Here is a 14613-nt window from a genome sequence, read left to right as displayed (position 1 = left end):
GAATTCACCACAGGTGGACTCCAATCAAGTTGTAGAAACATCTCAAGGATGATCAATGGAAACAGGATGTGCCTGAGCTCAATTTCGAGTCTCATAGCAAAGGGTCTGAATACTTATGTAAATAAGGTATATATATATATATATTTTGATACATTTACAAAAAATTCTAAAAACCTGTTTTCACTTTGTCATTATGGGGTATTTTGTGTAGATTGATGACATTTTTTTCATTTAATCCATTTTAGAATAAGGCTGTAACATAACAAAATGTGGAAAAAGTCAAGGGGTCTGAATACTTTCCGAATGCACTGTATTTGATTCACTCACATCTTCACATGTTCATGTTTGGTATGTATTTTACATGTCTGTGTGTACCAATAATCTGTTTTTAACCTATATCTGAAACCCTGTAACTCACGGTTGGTTGTGCATACATGTCAGAGCTGACAGTTTCACCAGTGTGGAGTGACCCTCCTTGTGTCAACCTTCCCGCTACACCTGGGCTGAGTCACAGTCTGGTGCTTGGTATCCCGGTGAGTATTACTACGCTCAGTGACTGTGTGGCACCTATAATCTCTCTGAGGGAAGGGACTGACTGACTGCGTGAGGGGTTTCACTGCCAGACCTCCCAGGGTGGTGACAGGGGGAATTCCACCCTGCACCCAGGCAGGCTGGGGGCTGTGAGTCAGTCAGAAATGAGTCAGGCCTAGGGGACAGGGGCGAGAGGCAAGGGCCTGGAGTTACTCAGTTGAGCTCTTTGTAGTAAACCTGAGAGCCACTCTTCCTTTGACCCCCACAGACACCCCCACTTACTCACTCAGTCACTACTGCATGGTGGGAATCCACTTCATTTATTTATACCAGAGTTTCCCAAACTAGGGGTCGCCTGACTTGAAAATGGGGTCATGAGAGAAAATGTGTGCTTGGTTCATAGAACCGGGGTTAAGTCAGTAACCTCCGGGAGCCACTAGAAATGGATATCCATAGAATTTTACATTTCAGTCATTTAGCAGACGCTCTTATCCAGAGCGCCTTACAGTTAGTGAGTGCATACATTTTCATACTGGCCCCCCGTGGGAAACAAACCCACAACCCTGGCGTTGCAAGCGCCATGCTCTACCAACTGAGCTACAGGGGACTGCGGATGTAATAAACAGAGCGGTTTCTGTTTTCTTCCTACAAATGTGGCTCTATCTTTTGAATGGTTTAAGCTACAAAATATTATGACCCCATCACTGAAAGATAAGACTCTCAGGAACACGTACATACAGTACGTCCTGTTTCCCTCTACTTTACCCACAAGTCATTAGAACTGAGTGGACAAGGCCAAGCACTAAATCAATTATGTTATTTTCTACACAAAAGATCATACAACATTATTGCCTGATGATCTTCTGAATTTCCCAATACCTTTCTGATGCATTTCAGTCACTTCAAACCATACTGTCTTCAGATTGAAATACTGTCAGAAATACTGTCAGACTGATTTGTAATAGGTTGCCATAGCCCAAATTAAAAAAGTTTACATTGGCCGTTGATTACATAACTTGTTTTACATGGTGGGGTCGCAAATTGTTTTTTATATCAAAATGGGGTCGCTGACCAAAAAAGTTTGGGAATCCCTGATTTATAAACTAGCATCACTTCCTGGCTTCATTAACCCCTCCTTCTGAAATAGCAAGCCGATAGCTCGCTAGCACGTTACAAGGCATTCACTGCATTGTCAAGTTGAGCTTCTCTCAAATGGCTTCCATGATTACTAAGGCCAGCCTGAGCAATAAACATCTCTTAGAAACGAAGGCTAAACCTTCCATCTACATAACCTCATTACAGTCACCAATCAGACATTGTTAATTAAAGACAGCTAGGAAAAGTCTAAAATACATATATTGTAATGCAAGTGGTGTTGATTTTGTAATTAGATGCATTCTAATGTGTGTGAATAGACAAGGGGACTATCCCAGGCCTCTCCAGGGGGTCGGCCCCAGTGCTGCTAAAGAGCAGAAACCTCTCAGACAGAAATGCAGTATGGCCCTATCAACCAAATACCAAACCCCTGTGTAATTACAGCACTACAAGCTTACAGAATGCCAACACTTTCAAACAATAGCAAGGAACGAACGGTACTGCCAAGACTCCAGCAGCGGGCCACTGCACTCTCTTCTCTCCCCATAAATCCTTAATCTTTCAACTTTCTCCTGAGTCAGCAGAGCCAGCTAAGAGCAGCGGAGCTCCATGGCTCTTTCTCCTGTCTGGCTGTTCCAAAGCCCTTTCTTCTAACAGCGTCTTAAGTCCTCCAACTCTCCCCCTTTCAGAGAAGAGGGGCCTTTACAAACCATACAGGACATCAGCAAAGAACACTAAACTTTGTTCAGGAACTAGTATGAAAAAGACCAAGGAGAGTTTACTTGTGTTCTATTCTCCTTATTAGACATTTCCTTTTGTGTGTAGAATTTTAACTTAACATTTCTATCTACCTAAAATACACAACACAAAATACACATTCCGAGACACATAGCACAGCAAACAAAGTAAGTTCTGCTGAGAACTAACAAAAGGTAAGATACACAGAAAACATGTTAACTCAAGTTCCCCCCACTCTTTTCCTTTTCTTCCCTGTCTCCTGCCCTTCCTCTCTACTCTTTCCCATCTGGGGCATTTAGCATGTCCTGACCAAAGTGTTCACACAGCAATGGGAACAGCAAACACACACATTACACACTCACCAGATAGTTCATTTTCAGCCCTCTTGTGTGAGTCCGTCCGACAGACTCCAGACAGGAGTAACAGGGCAGCGATTTGGCCCTGGAAACAGCCCCTGTGTCTAGCCACCAGTTAAAGTTCCCTGTTGTCTCTCTCCCAGGCAGAAGGACTTGGGCAGATCCTAAAACATTCTCTGGCACTGTGATCTCAGAGTGCAAGAATGAGATTGTCCCATTTACTTCTCTCTCTCTCAGTGTCTGTCCTTCGCTCTTTCTCCAGACTCCCTCTCGCTCTCCCTCTCTCTCTGTATCTGTCTCTGGCCAGGGGAGGGAGGGAGGGAAGAATGCTCAGTAATCTGACACCCCCCAGTTAATGCACAATCGACGTTCCCAATCCCAGGCTGTGATTGGTTGAAGGACCTCTTCTTATGTTAATGAATCTTGCCCTCTCTCTCCCCCTGGCTGTGTGGAATGTTTAGTGCCTGTGCTCAGACCTTGGAGGGATACAGACACTCAGTTTTTCTCTTTTTTTTTACCCCAGCAGAACACATACAGTGGGGGAAAAAAGTATTTAGTCAGCCACCAATTGTGCAAGTTCTCCCACTTAAAAAGATGAGAGAGGCCTGTAATTTTCATAATAGGTACACGTCAACTATGACATACAAAATGAGAAAAAAAAATCCAGAAAATCACATTGTAGGATTTTTAATGAATTTATTTGCAAATTATGGTGGAAAATAAGTATTTGGTCAATAACAAGTTTCTCAATACTTTGTTATATACCCTTTGTTGGCAATGACACAGGTCAAACGTTTTCTGTAAGTCTTCACAAGGTTTTCACACACTGTTGCTGGTATTTTGGCCCATTCCTCCATGCAGATCTCCTCTAGAGCAGTGATGTTTTGGGGCTGTCGCTGGGCAACACGTACTTTCAACTCCCTCCAAAGATTTTCTATGGGGTTGATATCTGGAGACTGGCTAGGCCACTCCAGGACCTTGAAATGCTTCTTCACGAAGCCACTCCTTCGTTGCCCGGGCGGTGTGTTTGGGATCATTGTCATGCTGAAAGACCCAGCCACGTTTCATCTTCAATGCCCTTGCTGATGGAAGGAGGTTTTCACTCAAAATCTCACGATACATGGCCCCATTCATTCTTTCCTTTACATTTACATTTACATTTACGTCATTTAGCAGACGCTCTTATCCAGAGCGACTTACAAATAGGTGCATTCACCTTATAGCCAGTGGGATAACCACTTTACAAAAAAAATGTTTTGGGGGGTTGGAGTAAAGGGGGGTGGGGGGGATGTAGAAGGATTACTTTATCCTATCCCAGGTATTCCTTAAAGAGGTGGGGTTTACACGGATCAGTCAGTCCTGGTCCCTTTGCAGAAAAACAGCCCCAAAGCATGATGTTTCCACCCCCATGCTTCACAGTAGGTATGGTGTTTTTTGGATGCAACTCAGCATTCTTTGTCCTCCAAACACGACGAGTTGAGTTTTTACCAAAAAGTTCTATTTTGGTTTCATCTGACCATATGACATTCTCCCAATCCTCTTCTGGATCATCCAAATGCACTCTAGCAAACTTCAGACGGGCCTGGACATGTACTGGCTTAAGCAGGGGGATACAGCTGGCACTGCAGGATTTGAGTCCCTGGCGGCGTAGTGTGTTACTGATGGTAGGCTTTGTTACTTTGGTCCCAGCTCTCTGCAGGTCATTCACTAGGTCCCCCCGTGTGGTTCTGGGATTTTTGCTCACCGTTCTTGTGATCATTTTGACCCCACGGGGTGAGATCTTGCATGGAGCCCCAGATCGAGGGAGATTATCAGTGGTCTTGTATGTCTTCCATTTCCTAATAATTGCTCCCACAGTTGATTTCTTCAAACCAAGCTGCTTCCCTATTGCAGATTCAGTCTTCCCAGCCTGGTGCAGGTCTACAATTTTGTTTCTGGTGTCCTTTGACAGCTCTTTGGTCTTAGCCATAGTGGAGTTTGGAGTGTGACTGTTTGAGGTTGTGAACAGGTGTCTTTTATACTGATAACAAGTTCAAACAGGTGCCATTAATACAGGTACAGTGGAGGACAGAGGAGCCTCTTAAAGAAGAAGTTACAGGTCTGTGAGAGCCAGAAATCTTGCTTGTTTGTAGGTGACCAAATACTTATTTTCCACCATAATTTGCAAATAAATTCATAAAAAATCCTACAATGTGATTTTCTGGATTTTTTTTTCTCAATTTCTCTGTCATAGTTGATGTGTACCTATGATGAAAATTACAGGCCTCTCTCATCTTTTTAAGTGGGAGAACTTGCACAATTGGTGGCTGACTAAATACTTTTTTCAACCACTGTACCTCCCCCAGCCACCTCGGCTCACTCTTTTCCTCCTCACCAATCTCATCTCTATTTTTATTATCTGCCCACTGGCTATAGACTCACTTGGCATTTCCCTCCTCGCTAAAACTATTCTTATTTCTCTTTCATCTCATCGGTCTCCCACTGTTGCTCAGATACATGAACACATTATACACTCTGGCCTTACATGTTAGTCAATCTAATAATGCATGTCTAAACAGTTTTATGGGCAGTGTGTTGTACTACAGCACACACATTAAAATCCATTCCCAGTACCCCCTAATTGTCCCCCAAGGTTACATTTCATTTGCTACACTGAACTAAAATATAAACGCAACATGTAAAGTGTTGGTCCCATGTTTCATGAGCTGAAATAAAAGATCCCAGAAATGTTCACATTTAAGCTTATTTCTCTCAAATGTTGTGCACAAATTTGTTTACATCCCCGTTAGTGAGCATTTCTCCTTTGCCAAGATAATCCATCCACCTGACAGATGTGGCACATCACAAAGCTGATTAAACAGCATGATCATTACACAGGTGCACCTTGTGCTGGGGACAATAGAAGGCCACTCTAAAATGTGTAGTCGCACAATGCCACAGATGTCTCAAGTTTTGAGGGAGAATACAATTGGCATGCTGACTGCAGGAATGTCCACCAGAGCTGTTGCCAGAGAAATTAGTGTTAATTTTTCTACTATAAGCTGCCTCCAATGTCGTTTTAGAGAATTTGGCAGTATGTTCAACCGGCCTCACAACCGCAGACCACGTGTATGGCATTGTGTGGGCGAGTGGTTTGCTGATGTCAGTGTTGTGAACAGAGTGCCCCATGGTGGCGGTGAGGTTATGGTATGGGCCGGCATAAGCTACAGACAATGAACACAATTGCATTTTATCGATGGCAATTTGAATTTACAGAGATACTGTGCGAGATCCTGAGGCCCATTGTCGTGCCATTCATCCACCGCCATCACCTCATGTTTTAGCATGATAATGTTCGGCCCCATGTCGTAAGGATCTGTACACAATTCCTGGAAGCAGAAAATGTTCCACAGGACACAATCAACAGCCTGATCAACTCTATGCGAAGGAGATGTGTCGCACTGCATGAGGCAAATGGTGGTCACACCAGATACTGACTGGTGTTCTGATCCACGCCCCTACCTTTTTTTTAAGGCATCTGTGAACAACAGATGCATATCTGTATTCACAGTCATGTGAAATCCATAGATTAGGGCCTAATGAATTTATTTCAATTGACTGGTTTCCTCATATGAACTGTAATCTTTGAAATTGTTGCATGTTGCGTTTATATCTTTTTTCAGTATAATATCAACTGGGTAGAATATCTCAGTGTCGGTCACGCAGCCTCTACCTCAACAACCACACCACAAAATAAATGACTAAATCATATTTTTATATCATACAAGGGATGTCCTTTGAGAAATTAACTTGGTAAATCAGAGTATAACACAATAACTGTATAAGCATATAACATAACTAGTTCCACAAGGGAAATCTCACAAGACTGTTAAAATGCCATTAAAGTAATCTGAAAAATCTGAAGGTTGTTGAAAAAAGCGTAAAGTCCATATCTAAGGTAGAGTTCACGGCTCAGGGCAAACAAACAATGAGGGATGACATCCAACACTTAGTCATCCATCTAAACCAGATTGAGCAGGTCAGGAGGTCAAATACAGGCCAACTCCTTAATCAATATTCCAGAACTAAGTCAACACCAATGGCTTCCAATGGAACCGTTCAGTCTCCATGCAGATATGTCTAACTCTCAAACATGACTCACCTCCATGTGGCATAATACAGTATACTGATACAATCAATAATGGCTAGAATTTGTTATGAGAAAGAAAGTTGAGTGGGATACGGTATAGTTATGAGTGAGGTATGTGAAGGTGAGAGAGCGAGAGAGAGAGAGAGTCTTCCTTACCTACTGCCAAATGTATGACCATATTAGAGACACATACTTTCCTCAGATTACACAGATCCACAAAGAATTCAAAAACAAATCTGATTTTGATAAACTCCCATATCTATTGGGTGAAATACCACAGTGTGCCATCACAGCAGCAAGACTTGTGACCTGTTGCCACAAGAAAAGGGCAACCAGTGAAGAACAAACACCATTGTAAATACAACCCATATTTATGTTGATTTATTTTCCCTTTTGTACTTTAACTATTTGCACATCATTACAACACTGTATATAGCCATAATATGACATTTGAAATGTCTCTATCCTTTGGAACTTTTGCTTTGCTTTGGCAATGTTAACATGTGTTTCCCATGCCAATAAAGCCCTTTGAATTGAATTGAATTGAGAAAGCGATAGAGAGAGTGTTATCAGGGAGGTGGGGGCTGTGTGGTGTGGAAAAGGGAGGGGCCTCATTTTCCTTACAGAATTAGGGGTATGGGTAGACCACTACATAACCTACAGTCAAAGTGGTGTAATGCATGAAGGGCAAGAGCACATTCTACAATCATAGACTATGGAGAACAAAAACACCACACAAAGCACTAGAAATGTCAGCAGGCTGGCAGGACTGTGGGAGACAGAATAGAGGTGACTGTCTAGCAGGGCTATTCTCACACTGAGCTGACATTGTCCCATGGGCCAAACCACTGAGGTAGCAGGCACTACTGTCAAGCATCAGAACTAATATTGTCACGAAACCAGAATTTTGACTTCGATACGTACAGTGGGGGAAAAAAGTATTTAGTCAGCCACCAATTGTGCAAGTTCTCCCACTTAAAAAGATGAGAGAGGCCTGTAATTTTCTATCATAGGTACACGTCAACTATGACAGACAAATGAGAGAAAAAAATCCAGAAAATCACATTGTAGGATTTTTATGAATTTATTTGCAAATTATGGTGGAAAATAAGTATTTGGTCAATAACAAAAGTTTCTCAATACTTTGTTATATACCCTTTGTTGGCAATGACACAGGTCAAACGTTTTCTGTAAGTCTTCACAAGGTTTTCACACACTGTTGCTGGTATTTTGGCCCATTCCTCCATGCAGATCTCCTCTAGAGCAGTGATGTTTTGGGGCTGTCGCTGGGCAACACGGACTTTCAACTCCCTCCAAAGATTTTTTATGGGGTTGAGATCTGGAGACTGGCTAGGCCACTCCAGGACCTTGAAATGCTTCTTACGAAGCCACTCCTTCGTTACCCGGGCGGTGTGTTTGGGATCATTGTCATGCTGAAAGACCCAGCCACGTTTCATCTTCAATGCCCTTGCTGATGGAAGGAGGTTTTCACTCAAAATCTCACGATACATGGCCCCCATTCATTCTTTCCTTTACACGGATCAGTCGTCCTGGTCCCTTTGCAGAAAAACAGCCCCAAAGCATGATGTTTCCACCCCCCATGCTTCACAGTAGGTATGGTGTTCTTTGGATGCAACTCAGCATTCTTTGTCCTCCAAACACGACGTAGTTGAGTTTTTACCAAAAAAGTTCTATTTTGGTTTCATCTGACCATATGACATTCTCCCAATCCTCTTCTGGATCATCCAAATGCACTCTAGCAAACTTCAGACGGGCCTGGACATGTACTGGCTTAAGCAGGGGGACACGTCTGGCACTGCAGGATTTTGAGTCCCTGGCGGGGCAGTGTTACTGATGGTAGGCTTTGTTACTTTGGTCCCAGCTCTCGCAGGTCATTCACTAGGTCCCCCGTGTGGTTCTGGGATTTTTGCTCACCGTTCTTGTTGATCATTTTGACCCCACGGGGTGAACTATAATTTGTAAATAAATTCAATAAAAATCCTACAATGTGATTCTCTGGATTATTTTCTCTCAATTTTTCTGTCATAGTTTACGTGTACCTATGATGAAAATTACAGGCCTCTCTCATCTTTTTAAGTGGGAGAACTTGCACAATTGGTGGCTGACTAAATACTTTTTTCCCCCACTGTATACCAGATTTAGTATCACAATATTCGATACCAAAATTATATTCAAAACCAATATGATACTCAATACCGAAACGATACCACAGCAAAAAAAAGAAAGTGTATTAGCTAATCACAGAATACCACTGGGCTATATTTTTTAAAACATTTAACAATATGTTGATAACTGGTAGAACAACTAAAATAACAAATAGAATATATTCTATTCTATATTCTATTTTTTCAAAAATAAATCACCATATTAAATAACAGAAGAACATCTTAAATGTTCCTTATGAAAAACCATATCTGAGACAAATTTTTCAATAACATCTAAACTGTTTTAAAATGTAAATTGATACATATCAGGTTTCATTTGCTCATCTACAGTATGGCCATAATATCGGTTCAAATGACATTCATTAGACCAGGGGTTCTGAAACCTCTCCTTGGGAACCACCAGTTGTTCTGTTCCATGTATTTTAACTAACCACAGCTAGCACACCTGATTCAAATGGTCAACTAATCATCAAGCCCTTTACTAGATGAATCAGGTGAGTTAGTTCAGGGCTACAACAACATTGTGAAACTGTGATGAGTGTGATAGAAGGAGTCAGGCGCAGGAGGGTAAATCACAGAATACAGAGTTTATTCCGTCGTACACAAATGCGCTGGATAGTGACACACGAAAACAGGCACAGGGGAAACTATCTACCCTGGCAATACACGGTACGGGATACTCCAACAATATACAGGCACAGGGGAAATATCTACCTCGGCAATACAAAGGGAGAGTAGCTCCACCGAGCTACACTACTCTCACAAATAACAATCACCCACAAGGACAAGGGGGGCAGAGGGAACACTTATACAAGACAAGACAAGACAAATGGAATGATGATATATGGAGCGGCAGTGGCTAGAAGGCCGGTGACGACGAACGCCGAAGCCTGCCCGAACAAGGAGGGGAGGCAGCCTCGGCGGAAGTCGTGACAGAAACGTCTGGGGGTCCCCAAGGAGATGTTTGAGAATCACTGCATTAGACCTATGATTCATTATTCATTACAGGAAAACAACTGAATGTATTTAATGAATAGTTTAGTTCCAAAACGACAAGCTAATTTCTGAAGCTTCTATATCTACACACCATCAAATCAAATCACATGTTTACTGTCACATGCTTCATACACAACATGTGTAGACTAACAGTGAAATGCTTACTTGCGGGCCCTTCCCAACAATGCAAAATATATATATATATTTTTTTAATAATAGAAAATAAAAAATAGTAACACGAGAAATAAATACACAATGAGCAATGATAGCTTGGCTATATAAATGGGGTACCAGTACCGAGTTGATGTGCAACGGTACGAGATATTGAGGTAGATATGTACATATAGGTATGGGTAAAGTGACTAGCCAACAGGATAGATAATAGACGGTAGCACTGACACCATAGAAATACAATGGATTTTACACAGCATACTACCAAAGACTACAGTATGAAGATAGGCAGAAACTGCTTCTCCAATAATAATCCACGATCACACTTGTAGGCGATGTCATGGCGACGTTGGCTTGCTAAGCGCATGTGTAGAAGCACGTCATTGGGTCTAACGGTTGTCTTGCACCGAACTGCGCATGTGCAGGCCGTCAAATCAAAGGCACTTCTCGGATATAAAGTTGTTTTTGAGGAAAATGAAAACGTGTCAGTTTGTCACTTTCACGAGGTTGGAGTTATAACATGTTCAACTACTTAAGACAGTGGCTCAAATCTAGTTTGTGCCTTTAGATTTCGAGAAAATTAACAACTAAGGAAGAATTTTTCACTTCTCATTGACTTCTCAAATCCCAAACCCAGGCCTGGTCTGTTTGGTCTGTTTCGCAGCGTTCCCAAAATCTCGCGATATTGTGCCTCTGGGTTTAGAAACTCTGTGATACTACGATTCCAATAGTGCATTTCAACTCCCAGGGTGCAATGCGCCGCCCAGGGCTGCTGGTTGGCTAGTGGCTACTGCTAGCAAGCCCAGACAACTGCAAGTAGTCTAAATATATTGCTGTCATAGCTAAGTTATGAGTGCATTTCACATTACTTTTGGGTTGTAATCATATTATAATGCTCACATGAATGTCATGCTGAATATATGTTTATGTGATTGTCACAAAACTATTCTCAGAACTTTTGTGAAACATCACAGCACAGTTCAAAATATATGGCAAATAGAAATAAAAAATGGATGGTGTTAAGTGATAGATGGGAGGGGTTGAGTGGAGCTGAAGGGTGGGACTAAAAACAACAAGATAACTCATGTAAAATCTACTTTGTCTGTAAAATGTACAGTATATAGGTTCAGAACTTTTGTGAAACAGCACAGTTAAAAATATATGGCAAATAGAAATCAAACTGGATGGTCTTCAGAGATAGATGGGAGAGGTTGAGGGTAGCTGAAGAATGGGATTAAAAACAAACAAAAATAACTATTGTAAAATGTATGTAGTATGTATAAGCTGAAAGTAGAAGCCTAAGTGTTGTTGTCTATTAGTTTACTCCAATTGGGGAGGGATGGTAGGGTTAGAGGAAAATAATAAAGGAAACAAATATTTGAAAAAAACAAAAAACAATTATTCAAATTTAGTTGCTAGTAGAATAACATTACAATGCAAATGTCATGTGTAAAATGTCGTTTTGCAACTAAACATCCCTTGCACTGCACTGCTTTGTAATACTTTTTACATAGTTGTTTCGGTGGGCTGGCTCCCATCATCTGCTCTGTAAGCAAAGTATTCCCATAGTTCGCTTCTGGAGCCAATTTTGTCAACAAGCTGCGGGAGTGGAGGTACAGTATGATGTTTTCGTTAGATGAAGCCATGCTGTCTGCATTTTCTAATAGTGTGTGATCCCATTGGTTCCTGCATGAACACCCTCCCACGAGCACACCATCTTCATGCTTGTGTGACACTTTTGATATTCTGGATTTCCCCTGAATGTCTATCTGTGCGATTTAAATGTGGGTCAAAAGATAAATAAAAGTATTTTAGTTTTTCAGTGGTGAAGGACACGGTCTACCGGTGTGCTAGCTAGCTACCTATCCTGCCCCCCGCCTGCTGTCTACCGTTGTCCTAGCTAGTTACCATTGTCGCCCCCGCCTCTTCTTCTGTGGGGTTTATTGGCGGTTGGCATCCAACGTTATGGTGCATTACCGCCACCTACTGTACTGGAGCGCCCCTGCCTCCCGCTTGTGTACCGGAGTCCTAGCTTAAAAATGGACCAATAGAAGTATAAAGAGGTTTTTTTGCAGATGCAGGAATGCCCACTTGCAGGAACGCCCCGATTTGCAGGCAGCAATTGCACCCTTCTCGCATTTTCTCTTTCCTCTCGCTTCCTTTTCAAAAGTGGACAGACTTGATCCTCTCAATCCGTATACGACGTGAGACACATTTGACAGAAGTACCGAAAGAAACAAAACAAAACAAAACAAAAATTCTAGTACCGGACCATTTTTCATGTTCTAGTATCGGTATACCGTTCTTCACAACTCAGAACACAAACTGCCTCAAATGGAGTGAGCAGAGCAGCATTAGGGGGCATGAGGAGAAGGCTGGTGTCACATCAAAAACATTCAACCACGACTTAATGTGCTCTGAGAATTTTGCATTCTAATTGACATATAGCCTTTCAAAAGCCAGAGGTCCTGAGTCGTATCATCTCCATGGTGATTGAGCTGTTTCACTGAAGTAGACAAACTTCTGGTGCTCAATACACACATACGCAGCACTCATTCACACACGCACACGTGTGAAGTTCAAAGTTTTACATGGTCTCATGGGACCCGCACAACAGTCCCAGTCTCTCTCGTCCGACCCTCGGTGAGATCACAGCTATCAATTAAACAGAGAGCCAGTTCAGACACAGAGATTAGACCATCACATCAGAGTCAGACATTACTTCAATTAGACTCCCTCCCCTCCTCCCCCTCTCACTACTCAGCTAATGAGTCACCCCCCCACTTGGGCCCACTAATCAATCCCCCTGGCCCAGGAGAGAAGGCCTGAGCCCAGAGTTACAGGTTAACTACCTGTCAAAATACTGCATGGCACAAAGAAAGACATTCAATGATGGTACACACATAGACCTGTAAACCTGACCAGAGAATACTGCTGTGGTGGCTAAATATCTCAAACAAAAAATATATAACAGTGGACTACACGTCATTAACCGCAGGCACAGACAGTTGCACCCGCTGCACATAATTCAGACACATCTCTCAGCTCTGTGGTGAGTTCTATATGTGTGCCCATAGACCTTCAGTCCAAGTGGGTCTGCATGGCTTGCATCTGGGGTCTGTGGGTTCTGTCGTTGTTGTGCAGCAGAACACTGGGTCCACTGTGCTGGTGTTGTCCAGACCAGGGCTGTCCAACTGCCCATGCATTCCTCACACCTACACACTGAGCGCCTCTCCTGGCCCAGCCTCACCCGCCACAGCCCTGGTCCCTGGCCCCCATGGCCCCCTGCTCCAGCCAGCACGCAGCCTTTGTCACTCACACATTGTACAAATGCCTGAAAACACTGGCTCTCCTTCGCCATCCTCAGACAGAACAGACTTATCATTGAGGAGGACAAGAGATGTAGTTCACCAAATGTGAATATGGAAATCCTGTTTCCTTGTGAATTGAGGTTATGTTTCTGTCTCTCTGTGAATTCACAGGAAGCGCAGAGGTCCTACTGGGGCTGTTGCTGGGCAGGACCACAGTCTCTCCAGCTCTCCCTCCACCATCTCCCCAAAACCAGCTCACAATGGTGAATCATGCTGATCACTAATTACTTAATTAACCCCTTTAAAATGACTTATTCAATAATGTGTGTGATGTTTAGCATTAAATGAGCCCATTCTAGTGAGATTTGATTAATTTTAGTCTTAGCCCATGACAATGTGGGTTTTAGTATTCCATAATTCAAATAGATATTTAATCATTATTATGGTTTGACTAAACCTCAAGCTGTCATTTGGACTGATTAACCCCACTACTGTAAGCCTCTGGCTAGTGAGCCATTATAATTGAAAGGCATTTCTTTCAAATTCCAAACAGTTGTATCATGCACACACTCATATCCAAACTACGCATTATAACAAAGGATGTCCTGTGGGGAATGGGCCCGTGCTGCAAAACTGTGACATCATTCATAGTGGCTGAGAGTGAAACAATGCACATCCATGTGTACGACATCCACCCCCCTGGTCAACAGGAATATTCATGCAGCTTTGAAGGACAAAAACTAAAAGACTGATTATTTTATTGTGACTTTGTCAGTCCTGCTGTGCAGTCTGTAACATAAGGCTTTTCAAAGGCTTAAGATGGAAGAGGGGGAAAATCCTCCAACAACACAGTAATACACTCATCCACAACAAAACACAACCAAGCTTGCACGCACACATTGGATGGACAGTGAAACACACGCAGGCACACACACAGGACAAAGTATGTCCTCTTACAGGATACAGCATCAAAGATTCTGAAAGTGTGATCTGACATTTTAGATCTTCACTCCAGACTGGCAGTTTGTCTGAATCCCCGAGGGAGGAGACTCTGCTATCTGGGATGCACAGGAAAAAACAAGCTATAACCTACCATGATA

General features: G+C 42.5%; 1 protein-coding gene across 4 annotated transcripts in view; it reads right to left on the bottom strand.

The window, feature by feature from the left end:
- bcar1 (BCAR1 scaffold protein, Cas family member) overlaps positions 1 to 14613 on the bottom strand; it is a 112421-nt gene that overhangs the window by 37223 nt on the left and 60585 nt on the right. Inside the window, exon 1 of one of the 4 annotated variants that reach the window (XM_041837379.2) lies at positions 2727 to 3000. The exons of the other annotated variants lie outside the window; for them this stretch is intronic. Within the exon in view, the coding sequence (XP_041693313.1) occupies positions 2727 to 2738 (12 nt within the window). The 5' untranslated portion in view covers positions 2739 to 3000. Of the gene's footprint in view, positions 1 to 2726; positions 3001 to 14613 lie in introns of those variants that run through there. 4 annotated transcript variants of the gene reach the window in all.

The sequence above is a fragment of the Coregonus clupeaformis genome, chromosome 19 (assembly GCF_020615455.1).
Source record: "Coregonus clupeaformis isolate EN_2021a chromosome 19, ASM2061545v1, whole genome shotgun sequence".
Taxonomy (NCBI): domain Eukaryota; kingdom Metazoa; phylum Chordata; class Actinopteri; order Salmoniformes; family Salmonidae; genus Coregonus; species Coregonus clupeaformis.
The sequence above is the reverse complement of the archived record's forward strand: the minus strand, read 5'-3'. Positions and strand labels throughout refer to the sequence as shown.